A 25,521-nucleotide genomic window follows, 5' to 3' on the forward strand; every position below is an offset into this window, starting at 1 on the left:
TCATGGGTTCAATATTGATGCAGCACACTTTGATATTATTTTTAAGTGACCAATACAGTTCATTCTAGAATAAATATATCCTTTGTATATTCTCATTAGTTATATACCAGAATGAACTCATGATCTGTTAAATAATATATAGTTTACCTACTAAATAAAATTTATGAAGTCCTAACTCTGAGTTAAATGCCTTTCACTGACTCTATAGATGTTATATCAACTTATTGCTAAGTTGACCACATGTTGACCAGATAATAAGTCAATTAAGAATGTCCTTTAACAAACTAATACAGTGGGTAGTTAACTGCCATGAACAGCCAGAGCCCAGGCCCTCAGGGGAGTAAGGGGAGAGGGTTAAACTGGTCTGAAATGGTCCTGGGGGCAGGGGGGCTGTGGCTAAAACAAGGACCCGCCTACTGGGTGTGACATGACCAATTGGAAGGACAAATGGAAGATGGATTGCTTGCCGTTTAGTGGGAGAGGAAGAAAAGGTGCCATTTCAAAGAATAAAATTTTCCCTGGTAGTTTGTTAAAGAGAAGTTGTACGTTATTGATGTTTAAATTAGGTATGTTTGGAGTCTTATAAGAGTTTGAGGTTGGATGTAAGAAGAAACGGGATGAATGGGTGTAAGGACAAGCTGAAGGGAAGGAGGATCCTGAAGAAAAGTGGAGGGGGAGAGAAGAAGACTGCATTCGGACCCCTTCACATCCACCCAGAACAGAAGCCCTGCAATTGTAAAGACCCTGCAATAGAATTGCAGGCCCCCCTCACAGCTGCCCTCTGGTCCTGTTGGGAGAGGCGAGGTGGTAGGAGGGGGAGGAAGAACCTAAGACCCGACAGTCACATTTCACATCTGCAGATGTTTAAATATCAGCTCCGATGAACGTTTGGCTTCAGAAGACTGAAGTGGGATTGTCACATTCCTAGAAGAAATTCAATCCCCAGAAAACAGAAGTTTTTAATACTGGTGATCCAGTGACTCCAAAAAATAAGAGCGGAAGAAAAAGTTTCAAATCTTATTTGTGTTTCTCTAAATAGATTGAAATAGAACTTAAGATTTTATTATAAACGTGGATAGATGGCATTTCTTAGAGTCACACTGAAAGCATTGTGTTCTCGTTATACCACTAAGAATTGATATTGCATTTGTTTGGAATTCATTTTCTCTTTCGGTGCTTTGAAATAATCCTTTAATAGCATAATTCATTAAGTTGTAGGAATGGGAAATATATTATCATAAGTTCGGAATACTCACTATAATATACAGTATAGGTAATATATATAGGTATATAGATGAAATAGATAGATTTACTATACCATCTGCTTTTACTATATAACCAATTGGTTAAATGTAATGGCTTTCTTCTTTCCTAATGGTTTCATCATTATTAAAATAATTAAAGCCAGAGAGTTTTAAAGTACACACATGCAAATACACACACATAGAGAAAATTATCTTCATTGTTTAACCTGTTCATACAGGTGGAATATCCCTTCTGAAGTATTATAATAATGTGGTTAGGACCCAGATGTGTGTATGAGACACATGTATGTAGTGGTACACACGTCATCTTTCTTGAGTAGGTGCCAAGCAGGTCCTAGGTAAAATTGTAAGTTGGGAAACAGTTGTTTCTGGTCCTTTCTGGCTTTTTCAAATTGACCCAGTAATCCCTTCAGCTGCCTTCCCCAGGCACTCTCCCCACTGCAGGCTACTCAGGTACCTGGGGGAAGGTAATACGCTTAACCTCGTGTCCCACCAGTGTCCTTCTGGGATCCTGTGCCCACAGGAGGGAAACTATGGGAAACACCACATTTCACATTTTCCAAATTAGGGACTTAAAGTCCATGAGTTCTCTGAGGATTTCAGCTTTTTCTGTTTTCATTTTGTCATTGAATGAAACTAATTTCTCCAGGTGTATTCTGAATCGTGACATGGCCCACCTTCTATGAATGACGCATGCCCGTATTTTATTTGTAAACTGGTTGGGGAAAGCTGCTGTAGCCCTTCCCTGCACCCCCAGAGATAGTCTTAGCTGCTCACAAGTTCTTTTATTCTTTTTAAAGAAGGCTATTACTCAGTTTTGAAAAGTGAACGTTCGCTACTCTGAGGAACAGTACTGTAACAAGTAACACACCTTCCCTCCCCATTCACTCAGCAAATGCTCATTGAACTCCATGCCCAGCTTTGCACTTAGTATGGGGATCGGAGTCTATCAGTGAATAAAACAAAGAGACTTGTCCTCCAAGAACATGCATTCTAGCAGAAAGACAGACGATAGCAGTAAACGTAATAAAGTTAGACCACGACAAGGGCTATGAGGAATTCTATCGCAGGTGAAGGTAAAACAAGAGCGCTGGATTGGGGATGTGGTGTGGTTCAGGTTGCACTTTTAAATAGTGTGTTTGGAGCAGCCTCATCGAGCAAGTGGCGTATGAGCATGTTTGAAAGATTTAGGGGACTTAGCCATGTGCCCAGGCACACCTGTGGGATGAATGAGTTTTCTTTAATAAGAAAATTAAGTAGGGATGGTGCCAAATTATATTCTTTCATGCCAAATTATAATTCCTCAATCCCTGAGGGATGTTGAAGTTAAAAAAAAAAAAAAAAAAAAAAGAATATTACTGACAGAATCGTGTTATTTTTCCATATAAATGCAGAAATATTCAAATACAGCTTTACTGGTGAAAATTCCATGAAATGATGTCTGTGTGGAGTTGATCTAGAAAGTAAAGGGTGACAGGAAGAGCACACATGTAGAAACATATTGCAAGGTGTTTTTGGTTTTTTTCATTCACTTACCGAAAAACCAAAATTTTCTTTGAGTAAAATAAACACTGAAATTTAATGTGATTTTGTTGTTAAACTGAATAAGTCTTAGGACTGAAAAGCATTCTTTTGCCTTTCCAGCTGCTTCCTGCCATGAGTGTGTGGCATACTTTTATAGAGAGAAATGTCTGAGACACTCCTTAGGAAGTTAACAGCACCTCTCCAAAATTCCGTAGCTTAAAAGGAAATGCATTTGGGTTTTTATCAGTGAGATAGGAAAAGCCGTAAAGCTAACAAAATCTCAAGGCGAACACCCATGTGCTTTTTCCCTGCCTATGCCTTAATGCAGTTCGGTGCAGTTAATTGTAGCAGCTGCTTCATGTGAGAAACCCTGTTTTGGTGTAAGTAGTGAAAGCTTCCTCTTTAAGGCACAGGGCGTGTCCTTTGCTCTTTCAGATAAGGAGACAAGGCGGCATCCAGCTCCTGGTGGACCTGCTGGACCATCGGATGACCGAAGTCCACCGTAGTGCCTGTGGGGCGTTGAGAAACTTGGTGTATGGGAAGGCCAATGACGACAACAAAATCGCCCTGAAAAACTGTGGCGGCATCCCAGCGCTGGTGAGGTTGCTCCGCAAAACCACCGACCTGGAGATCCGGGAGCTGGTCACAGGTTAGAGCCCTTATTAACAGCATGACTGACACCCAAGATCCCCGTCCACTTTCTGGCATGGTAGCAGGTGTGCTAACTAAGTGTGATGGTCCAGTCCTCTCAGAGGGCCAATAAGCCAGGCAATTCGGGGTGCGGGGGGTTGCAAATGACAAAACAAGAGCATATCGAGTGTAACACACATGGATTGAACAAATTAAATCATTAGAATCCAATCAACATAACCCTCACTGAAATCCTACGACGGCATTGCGGTCTTGGTCATTTGATTTAGGAGGACTTGAGCACCCTACAGCACCCATGGGCCGTCGTTAGAATGGCGTTAACAATCACTGATCGAAGGACAAGTTATCTGAGTTACTGTCGATAAAGTGTATATTCTGGGTTATACTGTGGTTAACAACAGACAGCTTATCTTTCTGAACAGTCAATTTCTCGAATGAAACATTTATGGTGTTGGTATTACGTAATGGTATCATGTACTAAGGAACTTTCCAAAAGGGAACATGAGAGAAAGCCTTTCCACGAGCACAGAGCTTGTGAGTTTTTTAAATGGAGATGATGATGAATAACCCCTCACAGGCCGTAAGGATGAGTGAATGACAGCACGTAAAGCATTTGACACGCATCTTTCTTAGAACACACATTGGCACAGTGAACATGAGCCATTCTCTCTCGCCCCCCACTTTTTCAATGTGTGGTGTTACTGGTTGGACTGCTAACAAAGTTGGTGGCCTCAGTGTGGGATTTCAGATTAGTCTTCTTGATTATACACGTTGCTGTTCTAGGTGATATTTAGAGTTCATCACAGCACCCCATTCAAGCAAGTATTTGGCAAGCGGATTGCAAGATTGAATCTCAAAAAATGATCTTTTAATTACCCAGGATTGCACTGACCTCCTGACTTGACTCTGACATTTCCTTGTAGCTATGCTAGTGGCGTCTCTGTGAGTTTGTTTGTTTAAGGATATAAATTACTCAAGCTGGAGTCATAAATATTTGTTCAATCATGGGTCGAGATTCCCAGCATCAGTTCACACCCTTTAAGGTTATTGTCATGTCTCCGTCACACTCTTAGCTGAATTAGAACTAGATCCCATTGTGTGTGTGTTTTTTAATTGTCCTTGTGGAAAACAATCATCGTGAAGGGTTACAGTGTTGTTCGATTAATGTTTTACACTAAAATAACATAGAGTTACCTGGGTCAGGGAAGATAAAACTATTATTCTGCACATATTATAATGTGTAGGATAATTTGGGGGTGAATTCAATAACTGAAAATATACCCTGCCTTTATGGTTATGAACACCCATCCTTATTTTCATAGATTGTGTTTCAATTGGAAATGCCTGCAAGAGAAAGGCATTTCTACAGTGTGTGATCTAAAACAAACCTCGTGGGCCTTCTGTGCATTAAGACCTTGCCAATGGATGCATGAGGCCAACAGAAATAAAGGAACACCTTCTGCTGTTTACCTCTGCATTCATTTCATGATCTGGAAAGAATTGGATTTTACTAAAATTGGGATTTGCTCCAACACAAAAAACCTTTGCCTGGAAGCACAGAGCTCCATTGCATCTTATCACATGCAAAGGGTTGAGATGATTGATAGCTTGAAACCAGAAAAGAGATGACGGCACTGCCCCTGTCCCATGACACTACCTGCTGCAGCAGGCCTGGTGGCTTCCGATATTTGAAGCCACTGTCGAGGAACTGATGGTTACTCTATCACTTGGTGCCGCTTCTGACAGAGGCTGGGTGTCACCCATTCTGTGCAGCTGGGTGACATCAGAAATCTCTGTGTGAGCCTCCTTTGGAAACATCCGAGGCAGAATGTCACTTCTGAATATCAGGAGCTTTCTTTCCTGGGGAAACTTTGATGCTAGTACTTAGAGAGTACGTATGACTCTTATTTGGCTCCTTTGGAGAAGAATGAAGGTTTGTAGCCATTGTCATGTCCCGACCCTCTGTTTCTTCATCAGCATGTGCTGGTGGCCGAGACTCTGTCCTCTTCCTCTCTTAGAAGCTGTGCTGTCTTCTGCCATAATGCCACCCAAGCCATTGCAGGCAAATCTATTCAGAGTGACAATGGGCGCTACTTCAGCATGTTTTCTGCCTTTCCAGAGATGGAGTCTTACTGTGCTTGGCTGAACTTCAGGCACAAATTTCACCTGTTTCAAAGAAAAACATGTTGTAATACGGTTTTGATGGGCTGAAGCTCATGGTTTCTGGAGTCGCCATGATGGATACTATTGAAAAACAACAAGCCCGTAGGTCCAGCTACCACTCTAGTAAAGGAAGTCGGAAGTGAGCATCTACGAGAACATTCCCAGTCCAGAGTAACAAAGCCTTCTAAATATCCGTGCTGGCAGAAATCTGAGGGCGCCTGACAATCCGCAGGGCTCTGCTGCCTTCTGTTTAGACATCGCTTCAGTGATGCAGATCTAGCCCGAGCTGACACCACTGCCTGATGCAAAAGTAAAATGCAGCAAGTGTATTCCCCTCAAAGAGCCTTAGAGAGTCTTGTTCACCTTCAGCACCAGCCCATGGTCATCTGCCAAAGTGACCTATGAACGTTTGGAATCTTAGGGCTCCTACAGAGCTTTGGGAATCCACTATGTAAGTACAAGTAATCTAATTTAACCTCAAGGTCATCAAACCCTCCGTTTCTTTTATCCGTTGTTATCTTTCCACTCCTCCTCGGAGACTCTTGTCTCTGCCCAAGTCTGATGAACTCTTTTTACTACAGTAAGCCTTTCTGTGTACAGCCACATTCTAAGTTCATTCCTCAGTTGTTATTTCTTAGGTGTTTTTGAATTTCTAGGGGGCCAGGTGTGTTCTAAGCCTTCGACATCTGCTTGTGCAGGCTTGGCATTTGTTCGACCACACCAGCACCCGCTGTGATTGGCCGGGTTCCTGCTCTGAGCTGTGGCACTCATGCATTCCTGGCAGCTAACTATTAACAGGGATATCCCTGACAAACGTGTCCACGTTTTGGAAACTTAACTAGATGAGCAGCAAGGGAGTGGATGGCTCTGGAGGGTGGAACAGAGTAAAAGTAAAAAGGCTCACTTCACTTCTGTTGTCACAAGGCCCCTCCTCAAGACATCTTTAGAAATGGGTTAGATATTCATGCATGAATTAAATAAAACAATGACTTCAAAGTAACAAATACAGCTTTTACTTCCCTTCTAACTCTTCAATGGAACTTATACAGAGTTCAGCAAGGAATAACAACTCAGGACATTAGAGGAGCCACCCTCGTACCTGGGTTTTTCTGCTACTTTCTCCTTCCTGCTTCTTAGCAAATGCATGAACACACGTGTGTGTTGAAAAAAATTATAGGGCATTATACCCTTTGAATTCCTCTGTAGATATTTACAAATGAGGATAGTTTGTAAACAAATACTCAAAGGAACCATTTTAGTTATTTTTTTAAAAATACAACATGTGTTTGTATTTTTACTTGAGATTAGACGTAAGTTATATACCCAAAAGGATGTAGAGTACCAACTTGTAAGCAATAAAAGACTAAAAGAAAGAAATGATCTTGCAGAGCTTTAAATTATTTACTGTGTATTCCTTGGCAAACAATTATAAAATGTTAAAATTTGAGGTATTTACATGCATTTATTCAACAAACATGCATGCTTAAAATCACAGCTGCCTGTTTGCAGTGCAGTATCTGTTCACAGCAGAATATATTTTGCCACTGCCCATTAGGCCTTGAAATAAATAATTTTCTTCCTATGCAATAATTACTGTGAGACGATGATCAGAATTTTATTTAAATCCAGTTAAAGCCATTATATTGTTAGCCATTATTTGAAATGCTGCAAAGCAAATAAACTTTGATTAGAAATGCTGCATGTCCTTTGGGCTTGACTAATATAGTTTTTCTCTCTGTAAATATGGAAATAATCAACCTAAATTTTGAAATTCTCAACTAAAGATTTCAGAATGCTTTATACATTGTAATAAAACAGGTTTTATTGAACTATAAAACTTAGTAAGTTTTATTTCAGTTGAAAGCAACTGTAAGAGTTCTACTTCTCCAAGAGCAGTATATTCTTTGACCTTAAACTTCACAGACCCAAAGAGTCTTTTCTTTTAATTAAGAAGATAGGCCCCAGTTTCACTATTTTACTTAGAAATATTAGGTCAGTTGATTTAATGCCTCGTCTCCAAAGGGCTCTGTTGTAAGTTGAACTATGCCCCCCAGAATCCAGATGTTGAGGTCCTAACCCGTAGTCCCTCAAAATGTGACTCATATATAATTAGTTAAGTTAGGATATTAGGGTAGGGTGGACCCTTAATCAGATAAGGCTGGTGTCCTTATGGACGGGGGAGATTTGAACACAGATGCACACCGGGGGACACCATGTGAAGATGAAGGCAGAGGTCAAGGTGATGTCCTACAAGGCAAGGAAGGCATCTCAGAGACCCAGCAAACTATCAGAAGCTCAAGAGAGGCATGGAACAGGTTCTCCTCCCAGCTCTTGGAAGGATCCAACCCTGGTGACACCGTGATCTTGGACTTCTAGCCTCCAGAAGCATGAGACAATAAGTGTCTGAGTTTCTGTTGTTTACATCACTCAGTCTGGGGTCCTTCGTTGTAACAGCCCCAGGAAACTAATACAGACCCCAATCCAGACTGGCGTTCACCTTTTCCCAGAGGTGAGCAAACACATTTGTTGGTCAGGGAAAGAAAGCAATGCTAATAAAGATGGACGCAGGAGGGTTTTAATAGTGTTGCTGTGTTTAAAATAAATAGGACCCTATTGACCTGATTTCTTGATGCATCTTCTTAAAGCAACTACTTGTGAAGGATTGGAAGCAGCAAGGATGATAATTTAAAGTATTGTCTCTTAATTTTTTCAATCAAAGTAATAGCTATACATGGTCAAAAACAAAGTAGTATAAAAGTGCTTATAAACAACAGTCTCTTGCCTCATCTGTCCTTCCAGATTCCCCAGAGACATTCAGCTTTAACTTCTGTTGTGTATTTTTATTTTCGTTTTCTCATGGTTATTCCATGTCTTTAAATAATATGCTTATTTTACTCTAAATTAGTTATCATAAGCTTTTCATACTGACTTGCCGTTATGATGGAGGAGGGTTTTCTCCTTTTCATCACTCCGGTCTCTTCTCCTTCTTACCAAAATGGTGGGTTCATTATCATCGGTCCATCTGCAAATTTAATCAGTAACTTTAAAGTTAAGCCTCTGTGTCTCCCATCTAACACAGACATTAAGTCTTATCACCCCTTTCGTAAGATAAGGATATTTTAGGGCTCCTGTGTCTTCACCTTTCTCATTCACAGCCTGTGTCATCATACTTGACTTTGACACTCTCAGGGTTGACTTCATGTGCAGAAAGCAGACTGACGGCCGCTAGCTGGATGGGAGGTTGAGGGATGGGTGAGAAAGGTGGAAGGATTAGAAGGCACAAATTGGTGGTTACAGGATAGTCACCGGGACGTGAAGTGTAGTGCGGGAATATAGTCAGTAATGCTGTAAACCTGTGTCAGGTGGTGCTGGACGTGGGGGAATCACTTCATGGCTTGTATGGATGCCTGTGCTGTGCACCCGAAACTAATAAAAAATAGTGTTGAATGTCAACTATAATTAAATAAATATATATATATATATGGTCACGGGATATAGAGTACAGCTTAGGGAACATAGTCAATGGTTTGGTAATAGCTATGTAAGATGTCAGGGGAGTAGCAGACTTGTTGGGGTTATCACTTTGTGAGGGGTGTAAACGTCTAGTCATTATGTTGTTTTTGTACACCTGAAACTGAGAACAAAAAATAGATCCATTTTTTAAAAAAAGGAAGTTGAAAGCCAGAGACCAGCCTTCACATTATGATGGAGGAGCAGATCCATGTGGTACCTACAGTCACACCCCCATGGGTCCAATGCGGTGGTTCTTGTCCAAGGGGTACATTTTTAGCATCGTATCTGAATGGATCCTCCATCAGCTACAATGTAACCAACTCAACTTTATCCATGATTTCAATCATCATTAATTCCATGGTTTTCCAAATCTCACTATCAGAATCCTCTCTCTTTGGGGTACATTTGAATGATGGCTCTCAATACCTGCTAAACAGCTCTTCTGGTTTGGAGCTTCTGTCACCTAGATTCAATGCCCTCCTCTTTCTTGCTTTAGTCTTATATAAGTTCCTAAAAAAGAAACAGATGCTTAGAAGATAAAATTCTGAAAATGTCCATGTTAAATCTTCATACATGTTTGATAATTACTGGCTATGGATGAATAGAAAATTATTGTTCTGATGACTGTTTTCTATAATCGAACTTTATCCTTTATACTATAAAGCCTGTGATGAGATAGGTAGGTCTGTCTGTGCCTTTTTTAAAAAATGTTTTGGCATTGGACACTTCCAATTTAAAGAATCATGACCTTTGTTGTCAGAAAATTATCTTATTTTGTTTAAAATGTATTCATTTTTCTCTGTCCTCTTTCTGGAATTATTATCAGTCAGATTTTGAATCTCTTGGATTTTTTTCTCTCATATTTTCATATATAATTTGAACCCATTTGCTTTTTTATCATACATTTAGAGAGATTTTTCCAATATCCAACATTTTCTTCAACCTATCCATGAGGCATTTTTAGGGGCATGGATCGAAGAAAATATTATTATTATGATTTTAATTCTAAGAATTCTGTGTTCTTTTTAATAACCTCTATTCTTATTTATTGAATATAAACTATTCTTGAATTTCTCTAAGGATATTTTTTAGAACTAAGGGTTGTTTTTTTCTCTTTATCATGAATCATCTCACTTTTCGCTATTGTCATTCTTTTTCTATTTATTTATAGGAGTCTTTCTCATTGATTTTGCAGATTTACTTTAAATGTGTAGAGATCCTCAGTTCTCTGCTCACCTTTAAGACAGAAGTAGAGCATCTGTCTGAGCTCTGTGCACATTGATGACACTGGTTAGCTGTGAGCTTGACATCAGGGGAGCAAGTAGGAGTGAGCTGTGTGGTGGGCAGTCCATTGAGGAGGGCTTTGCTCTAAGGCTCAGATATCCACAGTAACATTTTAGTAGTTCTCCCCCAGTGCAATCAACTTCTTTGGAGAATATTCTTCTGAGTTGTTTGTTTTGTTTATTTGCTTGGCCTGGAGGGGAGGGGTCAGTAATTCTCTGGCAGCTGGGTGTTCCCTCCACCCAGATAGGAATAGACAATGAGAGGGCAGGCGACTGTTTCCTTCCGTCAGTCACCCTTTTGTAGCCTCCCTTCTCATCTCTATTCCCATATGCCTGCCTTCTCTGAGCATGAGTCTTTCCTGGGGTTCCACCAAGACAGTCAGCCACCTAACTGGGTCATCACAGTGGGGTCCCCTCTGTGCATAGCCTGTGCTGTGCTGGTTTCCCCACAGCTTCACCCGCCAACTCACCTCCATCTGTTCTACATCTTGCAGAAATGTGATGAAATTTCTTATCTGTTGAATTACTCCTTCCATTTTCTTCTTTATTCTGTTGTGTCCCTAATAAAGAACATCTTCTTCCCTGCATGAGTGCTGAACAGTTTGAGAGATGAGACGAAGTGTAAATATTACTAAATATTATCTGTGTTGCTGGTAGAAGCCAGGTTGAAGGCATTACTTTAGGTCTGTTAGCCAAGAATAGGCTTACTATTTCAAAACAAGTCTGGGGTGTAACATTAATTAAACACCCTGCATGGAAGGAGACATTGGACCGAGGGGGTAGCGTTTTTCCCCACTAACATCTTCCAGCCTGTTTTTTTTTTTTTTTCTCTTATCCTATTTATTAATATCATCCAGAGGCCTGGCTCATCTCTCCAAAGCAAGAGCTAAGTAAGCTTTTTGTAAAGATCGCCTTTCCTCCGTTTTCATCGAGCATTTTGGTGATGACCTGGCAGTCCTGGTGGGCATTTTATAACTCAAAGCAAGAGGTGCTGAAATGGGTCAGAACAGCACATGATTTAAATCAACTCCTTGGTCACTGTGTTCCCAAGATGTAAAATGAAATCCCAAATATATTTCTTATCTCAAACAATGTCCAGCCATGTTGGCCAGCATAGCATATCAGAGGTTCTGCAGTAAAATTAAACAGCATCATAAAGATACAAATGAATAGAGACACACCAGTAATGAAATGCCAGCAATGTAGAAATGCTTTGAATTTTAATGTAAACCCCACCAAATATAAAACTTCCAAGGAGAAATTAAAAATCAAAGTTTAAATCCGCTTTCATGTTGAAGTCCAAAGACATTAAAATGCAAAGGAATTAAAGTCTGAAAATCAATATTTCTTGCCATTGTGTGTTTAAGTTCAAAGTCCACAATTCTTAAGTTCACTGAAGTGTAAAAGCCATCCTCCCCTACTTTTTATTCTGCATAGTCTCTGCCAGAAGGGTTCTCTGTACTTCTTTGAGGCCTGATTTCTTCAAAAACTGGGGTTGCCTCACTAAAATTGGTGCCATACTTTCAGAGCCTCAGAAGATGCATTATTTCACTGTCAACTCCCACTCCTCTCACTGTTCAAGGTTGTGAACCCTGGCCCATGCCCATCATCTTAAGAAGCCATCCCAAGCCGTAAGAGCAGTTTTCCCAAACACAGGTGTGTACCAGAGACCAGTCCTAGCCGAGGCCGTGGCAGCCACTCAGTGAAGGCTGTATGGGTTACCTGTTGCTGCTACAACAAATTTCCACAAATTTAACTGCTTCAAACAATACAAATGTGTCTTCCATTTGTGGAGGTTAGAATTCTAATACAAGTCTCACTGAGCTAAAATTAAGATGTGAACGGAGCTGTACTCCATGCTGGAGGCTTTAGGGGCAATCCTTGCCTTTTTCAGCTTCTACAGGCTGTCCACATTCCTTCACTGGTACCCACTTCCACTGCCTTCAAAGCCAGCAGCCTTGCATCTCTGATAAGTCTTCCATAGTTGTATTTCCCTCCGACTGCTGCCAGGAATGGTTCTCAGCACTTAAGGACCCATATGATTAGATTGGGCCCACCTGGATAACCAGGAGAATCTCCAGAATAATCTACCCATCTCAAGATCCTTAAATTAATCACATCTTCAAAGTCCCTTTTGCCCTATAAGGTAACATATTCACAGGTTCAGGGGATTAGGATGTGGAGGAAATTAAAACCAAAGGTTTCAAATATGCAGGAAGGGAAAGAAGTCACCTCCAATGAGACCTGGTATAGAGGACCATTATTCTGCCAACCACAGTATTGGAGGGAAGATGAGGAAATGGAGATCTTGGATTTAGCCAGTGAGCTGAGATCAATTTGATGCCTGGCTTCCATAGTCCACAATCTGTGAACTTAAATTAAAGCAGGAGAAAAATTCCCAGCAAAAGGTGAATTTTGGTATTACGCGTTCACCTGTTGAAGGGTAAATGAATCCATCCATGCCGATTGTCTGCTCTTTGGGAAAGTGAAATTGTAAACATTGCTGCCATCTTGCAATGCTGGCAGTGGAGGCAACCCCATCAGCAGGCATCAGCCGGGGTTTGACCTGAGAAGTGTGAGCAGTATGAGCGATAGGGAAAAAGGGGATTTATTATCAGGATGAGACCTGACACCACAGTGGGAGCTGCTGAAGAAGTCTGAGGAAGGTTTGCCTCTGTGTCTGGTGCTGGGCCTGGAGGTGAGGTAGGTCAGCAGGCAGAGATCAAGAAAAGAAGCCTGCTATGAAGCAGGGGGAGCCCCCATGAGGACAGCCTGGCACCTTCTTCTACCCCTCATTGGCTGCATATTGGCCACATGAGAGACACATAAAAGCTGGCGCCTTTTGCAACAGCACTCCGCATGTGCCTGACCCAGGTCCTGGGGAAGCTGAAAGAGAACAGGTGGCAGCTGGCGGAGCTGCACCCACTGCTGTCCCACACCCAGAGGTGAAGCAGCCAACCAGCGAAAGTGCACATACGCTGCCACACCCCTGATGTCCCAGGTCCGGTTCTTCAGAGCTCACGGCCAGCTGTTTCCCTGGCCCCTGCCTGGTTGCCTGCAGATTTTTCCCAGGACATCCTTAACCAGGAACCCAGCAGGGAATGGAATTCTGGGAGTTGTAGTTCTAGTACAGCTAAACTGCCACAGCACAGACCTGTCCCCTATACCAGGTCTCATTGGAGGTGACTTCCTTCCCTTCTTGCATATTTGAAACCTTTGGTTTTAATTTCCTCTTTGGCAGTCGGGTTTCTGGTTCTACAGTGCCACATGGAGGGTGTGTGTGATGATGACAGGTCTTTCACTATGGCTTGTTAACAGACTGTCATGCAGGGCAGCCTGCGGGGTCTCAGCTCCTGCAACTCAGTGGGAGTGTAAGAGGTGTAGGTTGTGAACTCAGTCACAGCTGGGTTGCCTGCAGCAATGCCCCCGGGGCCCAAAGGTTGCTCACGTTTTACCCTTTGCTTCAAGATTGGCCGGGCTTGAGGGTTGGGCGCTACATTGTCTCCACTCGCTTCCTCCTCCTCTGCCTCAGAGTCTCCACTGTGGGGCCCCTCTTCTAAAAGGCGGACTGAACTTCCAGCGCCTCCAACCGGGACACCTGGTCCGGCACCTGGGCTTTCACTAGGCACATTTTCCAGTTGAGACTCAAAGCCGTGAGGAACATCCAGCCCACGTGACCGGCTGTAGTCTTCTCCTCCTCCTGCAACCGCTCAGCCAGAGCCTGCAGGGCCCTCTCCACACTGGCCGGAGAGCCGTCCATGTCCTCCCACCTCTCCTTGGGGGTCCAACTCCTGAGAACAGTGGCCACTGGGCACCACACACTGTGTGGGGGCCACACATCCTCCTGCCCAGAATCAGACGCCATTCCTACCTGGTCGGAATCTTGCTCACTGTGCCAGGTGTCTGAGTGGGTAGAGGCCTCCGCGGAAGATGTCCACAACCCTCGGAGCCTAAGGCCGCAGCAGATCAACAAAAGGAAGGCAACGCCATCCATGGCCAAGAGGGTGATGTGCCAGCTGGAGGCTTGAGTCTCCCAGGAAGACCGCGCCTCCCGTTCCTGGTGTTGCTCTTCATGGGCCTCCTGAAGCTGGGCTCTCACACGAACAAACCGCTCCACTATGCTTTGGTAGGTTTTGGCCGGCACCGTACCCTGCTTACGAAACTGAGCTTTTATATGTGTAAACTGCTCCAGTACATTCCAGAGAGTTTCAGCCGACACCATACCCTGCTCGCTGCGCCATTTGTCATGTGAGGTGGGCTGCGGGGTCTCTGCTCCCGCTCCCCACATAAGAATGCAGGATATGGTGAGGCCAGAAAGGAACACCCACGGAGCCATAGATAGGGGAGTCATACCACTACAGTCTCACTGGAGGCTGGGTTCACATGACGTGCGACCTGCTGTCCGCTTTTCTGCCAACCGACTGACTCCCCTCCCCAGTGGCCAATTGGCTAACCGGCTACAATTGACAGTCAACTAGCCACAGCCGACAGCCATCTACTACCCGAGCCAGCACCTTTCCACGTGAGGCCGAGAGCCTGGAAACTGCTCTCTGGGGCTCTGTCCCCACACAGACAACCACCCATCCTGCCACAGCAGCTATGCCTCTGCTTTGTACTATGGATTCATGAGGTCACCATCCCTCCAAAGGCTGCAGAATCACCTCAGCAGATTCCTGAACTGAAGCTTCTCTCCTGAGGTCGCTGAAACACGTGCATCCAGGAGCACCCCTGCTCTGTGCTCCTTTGGTCACCATGTCTGCTTCGTGGTGCCAGTGCCCTGAGATCCTCATCTTCCTGTCATCTCTTCTGACTGCTCTGATGGGATGTGCTGCTGTGCTTCATTTCTCTCTACTGGTCCCCCGCAATTTGCGGGAAGGCTCAGCTGAGTTTACATGTGTTGAACCTACTTCTTCAGTTGGACACTCTGCTTTTTGGCGTGTGTAGTGATAGCAGTATTTGCTGGAATGGAGAGCTGCCTTCCCTCTCCTTTTCCTTTGCTCTCCAACCTGAAAGCATTGCTCTCGCAGCAACATGCTTTTCTAACATTCCTCCAGATTCCAGACCAGGAATTGGCAAAATTTTTCTGTAATGAGTCAGATGGTAACTACTTTAGCTTGAAGGACACAGGTCTCTGTTACGACTCAATTCTACCTACGTTGGGTGAAAGCAGTAGTCGACGATACATAAACAAATGGGCGTGCCTGTATTTCAATTAAACTTTATGCGTAAAAGCAAGTTGCTGGCCCTCCGGCCATTGTTTATAGAACCCTCTAGTGTACCCTCTCTTCCACAGCCAAGTTTTGGACAAAATAAAGAGGGAAGCCTCATTAGCAACTCATTGTTGGTAGAGGTCAGGTTGGAGGCCAGTTTGCCTAGAAATAGGCAGACTTGTCCACCAATGCACTGGCAATAGGGTCAGGGACAGCCTTCCTCCCACAGCGACCAGGGGGACCAATTGCCTGGGGCCACTCATTCCCAAGAAGAGCAAGGACAGAGCTCAGCCAAGCCATGCGTACCCACTGATTACTTAGATAAATCCCACCCCTCCCAGGGGAAGAATGAGTGAGGGGATAGGCGAGGCCTGTGTTACATTAATTGTGCTCCATTTGCGGGAAGGAAACAGTAGGCCCATCAGCCCACTGCTGTTAACTCTAATGGATCTCAGAAGGAGAGGAGAGAGAAGTGTTTGTGTTTGGTCAGCTTCTTATTCCCAACTCATCTCCTAACCAGCTTTGTATCTCGCACATTCTGTGTAGAGTTGTCTGCTCTTATCTCCTGTCATTTTACCCATTTTAGGGTTCTCTCTCTATAGCAGATAGTCCAGATATATCCAAATGCAAAGGGCAAAAACTTACAACCCTCAGCACTGGTTCTGATTCCTAACTTCCTCCCAACAAGACCAAGTCTAATCAAATTAGGAAATTCACACCATTAAATTCTTCTTGCTCACCTCTTAGTCCTAGAGCTTGAAGGAGCGCTGTAGGCTGAGGAGCAAATTCATTCATTTATTAAACAAATGTTTGTTGAGTGTCTACTGTGTGACAGTGAGGTTTAGGTGCTTGGGGTACAGGGTGAAGGCCCAGGTTCCTTCTAGCAATAGCCCACCCCGAGGGTCCAGCACCCTTCCTAAGGGTCAGGACGGGATGCCTGTGTTCCAGGAAGCCCGATGGCCGAACGGAGAAAGAAAGGGCACAGTTGGGAGGGGTCTTGGATTTCAGTTGATTTATATAAAAAGAAGTGAACGATATCAACATGTTAGGTGTGATTTCAGTATCCATTATCAGAACCATTATGGAATGTTTCAAGCTCAAAACTCAGAGACCTTGCATCATGGAGCGTGTGTTATGGTGGACAAGACAGACAATAAACCTGTCATTTCAGGGAATGGCAAGTGCAATGACAAAAAAATGAAGCAGACTAAGGAAATTAGAAAGTTCAGCTCAAAGAAATGAAAAGACCCCAATAACGGTGTGTTAACTTCGATGGAAGTTTCTTTCTCTCCCCCGTAAGTGAAGTCTGGAGGTTACGCATTCATGGTGCTAAGGGTCATAATGCCACTCTGTCCCATTGTGTCCAGAAAGCCAGCCTCCTTCCAGTCACAGATCGTTCTTCCCGAGGATATGACTCTTTTCGTAATAACCAAGAGGGTGGCAGCTGTGTTCCAGTGAGCAAGACATTTGCTATAAAGTGTTTTTAAAGGAGTTGTAGTTTATGCTAGTGTATGTTACGGTAAGATACAGGCCTGTTGACTGTGTTTATGAGTCTTGTAACCCATCTTTATTACATGTGCCACAGAGTAGGACACCAGCGAGTGTTTCTAGCGCTGATATGTCACATTATTTCCTGTCTTTTACTTTCATATTGCTCCCCAACATGCCTAACCTGAGAACCAAGGTATTCTTGTTTCCCAAGAAGGACTAACCACCATTGCTGAACATCCACCCCTTACCCATCGTTGTGCTGGGTGCCCTCAATATGCCCCGTGGTCCCCCGAGGCCAGTATCAAAGGAGGGTGCTCAGTGTCACACCTGTTGTGTGGTACATTCCATAGTCCTGTTCCCACAGCCTGTCCACTTTACACAACGATTTCCCAATTCTCCCAATCAAATCCAGAGTCCTGGGCCCCACAGCTCTATGGAAATGGCCTGGGAGTCCACGTTTTTACCGAGACCCTCGGGCATTTCTCATGATCATGCAGGTTTGAGGAACGTCACTCTCCTCTCTCTCCAGGATGACATGACCACGATGAGAAGCCGAGTGGTGCTGGTTAGGAGGCATGGACGTGTTTTGAGAGATGCCAACATAATTTGTTGCAAATAGTAGCTAAATTATTTTAAAAAAAGGAGAAGTGGCACATGGATAATTTTTGCAAATTAGATTTAATTTGTGATTGCCTCTTATCCCAGTGTACTTCCTCATGTGAGAGAGAAAAAGTGGACTGACTTTTAACAAGTGTAGCAGAAATTGCCCATAACAATCCCCTCACTTGCAGCCAGCAGTAAGCAACTGGTAATGATGGCGCTGTCAACTGGGGTGGGGCTTGCAACGACCACAGACCTCTGCTTCCCTACAAAACCTCTGGGGGTTTCATCTGAACCTCTGTGCACCCATCCGAGCTTCCTGCATGAATGTCATCGGATGTCCCTTGACTGTGTGAGGGCACCCTCATTCTTCCTCTCCTTGGTCACTGGTGCTAGTGACATGAAACACACCTGTGCTTACCTACAACTAAGTTTCAGCGCATACCTAGATGTTGTAAAGGTTCAGAGGGCAGTATTACCAAGAGCATTTTGTTCTGTTTTGTTGATTTGCCTGATGGAAACGTATGGTGCATTTTACTTGTTAGGTCTGACAATGCATAACTGATTTGTGGCTCTACTGTGTGACTCACAAGTTACAAGTTAATTAGAAACACTTTTCTCTAATTATATTTGATAGTCTGCTCTATTTGCTCTACAATTATCACAAAAATTACATTAGTGTTAACGAACACAACATGGAAATCCCCACTGGCTGCTGGAGGAGAGGGGAGAATTAAAGAATGTCTCCATCTCCTGCCCAACACCTGGTTTCCTTTCCAACAGATGTTTTTATTTGTTATTCCTGATGAAATGTTCAAAACAAACTTCCTTCCTGGTTGTCGCATAGAGAATGAAGTTCAACCTGGCGGGGGAAGAGCTTCAGCTTTGTTTCGTGTGTGCTACTCTGTTGTCACCTAATACTTGCTTGTCCACTGGGCTGTCCATCCTGATTGACAGTATATTGGCCATCACAGCAACTGTGTGCCAACAACTGGGTGTCCTCCCAGGGCAATGCCCACAGGAAGAATCTCTGAAATGATTTCTTAACACAGGAACCTGTATCATAGAGACCTGTAATCCCAGAGGAACAAGGACACGGTGCTTACAGCTGGCTTTTCTGTCCACCTTCACTTCTTTCCTATGTTCTCCAATATGTGTCTAAGCACGACTATGTGCAAGGTGGAGTGGACAATATAAAACATAAAACTGAGGTAGACATGCGCTCTGTCCCCAAGGAGTCGTCAATCAAGTATGGGAGAGGGTACACCTGTGTAGGAGTGGAAAGACTCATTTTCCTCCCATCTTTCCAAGTTCTTCTGGCTGGGCTAATAATCAAGTTAACATGAGACATTAACAGGAGAAAATAACCAAGTTTAATATGGATGTACATGCCGGGGTTCCATAAGAATATGAGACCTGAGGACGCATTGGGCAGTTAAGGCTTATATGTCATCTGGAGCTCAGGAGAAGGGGTTGAGGGGTTGATTTGGGCCTTCAAAGCGCAGGAACACAATTCACATGGAGATGGAAAAGCAAATGTTTGGTAAATAAATGTTTGCTTGTCCATCTTTGACAAAGGGACGCAGACGGGACTTTGCTCAAAGGGGTCTTGCTAGGTTCCTCCCTGTCTGTCACACACTAGGTCATATTAGACTCTAGTTATCTGTGATGACAGCTCCCTCCCTGGATCAGGTCCTCTGTGTAAATTCTTTTAGCAGTTAAGGAGAAGGTCAAAGTTTCTCTCTGAGTCTTTTCTTTCTTAAAAATAACCAGCTTAAAATAGTCGATATCCCCAAAGGGATGGCGAGCTCTGCTCCTCCTTACCTGGATAACTGTCCTACAATGTAGTACTGAGAAAAAGCCAGAGGAACTTAGAAGGCAAAAGGGAATTCTCGATCGAGGAGATCAAGAAAGACTTAATGAAGAAAGTAATGTTTGCAATGGGTTTTAAAGATGGGCATGAGTTTGGCTTTCAGATAATGGTAGCAAGAAAATAAAACATGAGTCAAGAAAGTAGTGGGTGGAAAGTCCCCACACATACTCATAGAATCACTGCTCCTTTAATAAGAATGAATTTCATTGTGTCGTTCCTGTGTACGCATGTCTGAGCGTGTGCACACGTGGACACACACTTCCCACAAAGGAGGGCCTTTCTGTAGCTGCTGTTTCCACCTTCTTGCATCACAGCCTAACACTGCCTGCTTAAAACAACTCTGCTCTTCTCTCTCCATCCATATTTTCCTTTTCTAAACACGATCCGCCTAGAACCCAAGTGCCTTTTGGGAGGAGAGAATCATGAGGATTGTGCTTATAGTTCTCTACGTAACTTGATTTGCTTCACACAAATATTGCTGGATTCACTCCCAGGGTCAGCACTCTTCTCTTTGATGAGAAAAATACTTGCATATTCTCTTAATTCACAGTATAGAGCAAGACTTAATTTACTGTGTAAATGCTGCCTAACTTAAAAGTTTAGAAACTTTTTCCAATAGCAATTTTTAAAGCATGGAAACTTGAGCAGAAAAGTATTCAGCACTTCACGTACAGCTGTCCCACAACAAACACCGTTGGAACGTAACACAGTGATACACATTAGCTCAAAAGGCCACTTGCCTTATTTCACTTGGCTTTCGTGCACGTTAGATGTTTTTTGAGAAAGTGGACTTTCATTCAGAATCTCCGTTCCATTTGCAAGTGGCATACCTGCTCTGTTCACAAATATAGTTTCTGAAACTTATTAGAAGTTTGCAGTTATAATTAAAAGGAAACATGGACATGTGCTCTAGACTGGTTTCCAGATACAGGTGGTCCCCAACTTACAATGTGTTCAACTTACGATTTTTCGACTTGAAGATGGTATGAAAGCTATACATATTCAGTAGAGACCGTTCTTCACAGTTTGAATTTGATCTTTTCCCGAGCTGGTGATATGTGTGGTACCGTACTCTCTTGTGAAGCTGGGCAGCAGTAGGGAGCCCCAGCTCCAGGCAGCCACTCAATCAGTAGGGTAAGCCACTGGTGCTGTACAGTGGACTGTATTGCCAGAGTTTTGTTGGATATTGTGTTCTGAGCACTTTTAAGATAGACTAGGCTGAGCTGTGATGTTTGGTAGGTTAGGTGTATTACATGCACTTTCAACTTATAATATTTTCAACTTAGGATGGGGTTTATCAGGACTTAAACCCATTCTAAGTTAATGACCATCTATTTAACCATATTTTACATTCATAAGTATCAGTAGTAAAAAGGCTACTTCTATGCCTCACATTTTACGTTGTTTTTCATATATATATATGAATATATATATATATATATATATATATATACTTTTATTTATTTTCATATATATATATATATATACTTTTATTTATTTTAAGTATTTATTTATTTATATATATATATATATATATATATATATATATATATATATATATATATATATATATATATATACTTTTATTTATTTTAAGTGTGTTTTTCCAGGACCCATCAGCTCCAAGTCAAGTAGTTGTTTCCAGTGTCTCTGTGGAGGGTGCAGCGCACACAGGCCCATGTGGGGATCGAACCAGCAACCCTTGTGTTACGAGCATCACACTCTAACCAGCTGAGCTAATCAACTGGTCCCGAATTATATTTTCAGATTAAAAAACATTGTCCTCCATCTTTTTATTATTCTCCATTCAAAATTCTTTCCCTCTAAATTTAGCCAGTGGTAGTAATACACAAAATCTGAGGCTGAGAAATACAGATTCCAAACAGTTGGAAAACATTTTTTATTAATATAAAGAGGTGTTGGGTGTTAACTGCAGGAGTTTTTGCTTTGTGTTAGTCCTTTATTGGCTTTTTAAGTGGTTTTATAGTCTCGATGGAGCAGACGTTTAATTTTATATTGGTTCTAAGCGTGCTCAGAGCAATGAAAAAAAGAGTTAAAAGAGAGAGAGAGAAGAAAACTAAAGATAGTTGCTTTGCTTTGGCAGCGGGGCCTCAGCGTTGGTGTACCTTTCCCAAACAGAGAGTGGACGGAGATGCTTACCTCTGTGCTTTTGCCCTAGAGGCATCTTCTGATAGGCGTAATCACAGGTACATACGAAATCACATGCATCCTGCATTAAGGACATTTATACACAGGATGGTGTTAATTTGCTTTACCTTCAATGCCGTTTTGAGGAGACTTCCTAATGCATTGTTAAATTAATAGGAAGTAGAAAATTTGTGTTTAACAGACAGCTGTGGTTATGAGATGACCATGGATTGTTTAGAATTTTCAGGCAGTTTGTCAGTTTAATAATTTTCTACAAATTACTAACTTGGTTGTTGGAGTGTGTAAACACAGATGTGAAATTTCATTGTCATGTATAAACTTCACAGTGAGCATGACTAGTAGTTTTGAACTTGAACCTGATGAAAACGGGATTGAAAAGAGAGAAATGATCACGTGATCCCAAGATGAGCACTCTGCCAAAAGCAAGCCCTAAACCTGATTAAATAAGCCACACAATCAGTGAGGAAAGGAATACCTCGTTATAGTTTGCTAATGAACCCCCAAAACACCAGGGTCTTATTAAAAGTGCTTTTAGCTCCAGGGAGTCCCCTCACCCTCTGTAGGTAGCATAGCTAAAGCTTCCATTAGGGCTGTGATGTAATATAACACTCTTTGAGTTGCTATGGAAACAGCTATATCTATGCAGATTACATCTTTAAAAATCATTGGGCCACAGAAAGTCTGTCTGACATGAAATTTTCAAGGACTCCAGCCTATAGCTACTCTTGGCATTGCGTCTCCCCCTCTAACTGTTCGCAGTATCTTTTTTTTTTTCCTTTTAAAGATTTTATTGGGGAAGGGGAACAGAACTTTATTGGGTAACAGTGTGTACTTCCAGGACTTTTTTCCAAGTCAAGTTGTTGTCCTTTCAGTCTTAGTTGTGGAGGGCGCAGCTCATCTCCAGGTCCAGTTGCCGTTTCTAGTTGCAGGGGGCACAGCCCACCATCCCTTGCGGGAGTCGAACCGGCAACTTTGTGGTTGAGAGGACACGCTCCAACCAACTGAGCCATCCGGGAGGCAGCTCAGCTCAAGGTGCCGTGTTCAATCTTAGTTGCAGGGGGTGGAGCCCACGATCCCTTGCGGGACTCGAGGAGTTGAACTGGCAACCTTGTGGTTGAGACCCCACTGGCCCATGTGGGAATCGAACCAGCAGCCTTCGGAGTTAGGAACACGGAGCTCCAACCGCCTGAGCCACCAGGCCGGCCCTTCGCAGTACCTTTTGCTGTATCTGTTTTATGCAAGTACTATTGAGTCCTTGGGAGAGATCAGCAACAGCAAGAGTTGAAGGTGGTAAGTTGAGGGCAGTTATCTACAGTAAGAGTTTTGACAACACCTATGGGTTGTGGAAGAATAAAGTTACCTAGACTTGGATGGAGGAAGGCAGAGGCTGAAGTTAATGAAAATCTACTTAAAATGCCAGCTGTCTCCCATTCATCTCTCTCCTCCAAAAAATACAAGGCACTAGCATGCACACACAAGCATGTGCACACACACACAGGAATGCACATACTTACATAGGCACACACTCAGGCGCACACACACATGCCCGTGCAATGCAGGTGTGCCCACAAAGACGTGCATGCAGGCATGCACACAGAAATACAGAGGCATGCTTACACACGCGCATGCGAGGAGCCCCAGGTATGTCACATATCTGTGGCCCTCACGGTCCTATCTGACACTACCAGGCACAGTTCTGCATTAGATCTGCATTTCCCGGCTTCCTCTGTGTATCTGTTTTCTGTAGTGGGCTTAGCAGTAACCACCATAGTGCTCCCACAAGGCTCTGCAGTTTCCCCTTGCTGGTCACCCCGGCTCCTCTGGGCATGGTGTGCTCTGCTCTGCTGGTTGTCGTGGTCTCACCTCCTGCTCCCTGCACAAAGTGCCCCCTAAGCCCCCACAAAGCTGTAGCCCAGATAGGAGGAGCAGCCCGCTGCCCTTTGCATTGCAGTTTGTTTTGCGTTCCCTCCACACCGCTGTGCATGCCTCTGGCATTACAAAAATAGCTTTTTTCCATCTTGACCTGGTGCCTTTCTGCTTGCAGGGCTGGGGGCAGATTCAAGTAATGGCTCCCACTCTGGTCCCTGAGGCCACGCTCCCCATCACTGCATCCTGGTCATGGTAGGCGATGGCTGGTTTTCACTCAAAACAGCTCTCTCCTTGGAGGCTTTACCACCCCACCTGTCAGTCACCACCCAGCTCGCCTGACCTCCCCAGATGAGGCCGTGTCCCCACAGTGCACAGGGCTTGAGTTCTTCCCTAGACCCTCCTGGGCCCACATACCAACAGACTCCGCCCGCCTCCTATGTCCAGCCTGCCAGGAGTTTGGTCTTTTCTGCACTCAGCCATGGACAGAAGTGTCAGCTCGGCTTCGAGCCGGCACTCCTGCTTCACACGAATCCTTTCTGGCAGTTGCCAGTCTGCATCCTTACAAGTGTGCACATTTCCGTTTAGTTCTCTGAGGAGCCAGCTCACATTTCCATGTTTGCTCTGGAGTGCCAGGACCAAGAAAGTCCTACCCAGCTGAGTCCTGGGGCAGAAATGGGGAAGGGGCTGGTGGTACCTGCCTCGGGGTGAGGGCCATGCACAGATCAGGCCACCTCCTTGCAGGCATCGTGATACAAAGGTGCTACAATATGTGAGGCATACAAACATCAGTTATGCTTCAGTGTGTCAGATTTGAACGTGAGTTCTCAACCAATCACAGTTATCTTTTGTCTTCGGATGCTTTAAATATGAATTTAGAATTTCGCCTTCATAATAAATGTGTTACATTTTAAGCCCACATTATCCTACTTTCTATGCTAGTTACAGAATCAGTGCCCTATGCTCAGCCTTCTTTCCATGAAGGTCAATGCGGTAAGTCATTTCCTCAAAGAGCAGCGTCCTTAGTTCATCATTCAGAGCAAGTGAAAGTGAGTCATTGTCATTATCTCCACGTTGGGATAAGAAAGAAACATTAAAAGGATGGCCTCATATGTCTCAACCCAAAGTTCTTCCTTGTTTAAACAGAATCGATTTAGAATACAAATGCATGCTTTCTCCATGCCAATTACACAATTACATAGATGGATAGATTAGATAGATAGATAGATAGATAGATAGATAGATAGATAGATAGATAGATAGACAGACAGACAGACAGACAGACAGACAGACATTATCCATATTTCCTATTCTGGGAATAATTTAGGCCCTTAATGGAAAGGTGTAAATTAGATGAAATGTCCTCAAACCTGAAACTTATTAACTTTCAGAAGTAGAGGTCAGAATATCATTTTTTTAAAACCACATTTCCTATAACAAAGCACCCCTTTGTGAAAAGAATTGGCCATATTATAGAATATCAGTGTTATGTATATGTAAATACATATATTTAAAGGTATAGTTCATATTTTTAAATGATACTTATGCTTTAGGAAATATAGGACAGTGCTCTGCATTTATCTTTAAAGAGAAATGTCCATGTGATTTATCTGGAAATATTTCCATCCAGGAAAATGTGGCCATCTGAAATTGAGCAAATTTAATCAAGCTATGAACCATTGTTTATTACTCAACATACCAACTTTGTAATTAATAAATAACTGTAAAGTTGTCTCTGTGGGATAATTTTAAATAAGAATTTTTGAGCTGTGAACTATTGTACTTATGTAGTCTCAAAAGGACCAGTAGACATAAGTGTTTCTTTCTCTTATTATTTTTTAAGACTTGCGTCTTTCAAAAGGCTAAATTTAAATACAAGATCCACTATATGTTGTGTTTGTCTTCCATATACA

At 43.0% G+C, this 25,521-nt stretch overlaps 1 protein-coding gene across 3 annotated transcripts in view; it reads left to right on the plus strand.

Annotated features, from left to right (window-relative positions):
* CTNND2 (catenin delta 2) overlaps nt 1-25,521 on the plus strand; it is an 826,448-nt gene that overhangs the window by 620,198 nt on the left and 180,729 nt on the right. For all 3 annotated transcript variants that reach the window (XM_074329072.1, XM_074329071.1, XM_074329073.1), the window contains one exon: nt 3,225-3,438. In XM_074329072.1, coding sequence (XP_074185173.1) covers nt 3,225-3,438 — 214 coding nt within the window. The remainder of the gene's footprint in view (nt 1-3,224; nt 3,439-25,521) is intronic.

This window comes from Rhinolophus sinicus, linkage group LG03 (genome assembly GCF_036562045.2).
Source record: "Rhinolophus sinicus isolate RSC01 linkage group LG03, ASM3656204v1, whole genome shotgun sequence".
NCBI classification, from domain to species: Eukaryota; Metazoa; Chordata; class Mammalia; order Chiroptera; family Rhinolophidae; genus Rhinolophus; species Rhinolophus sinicus.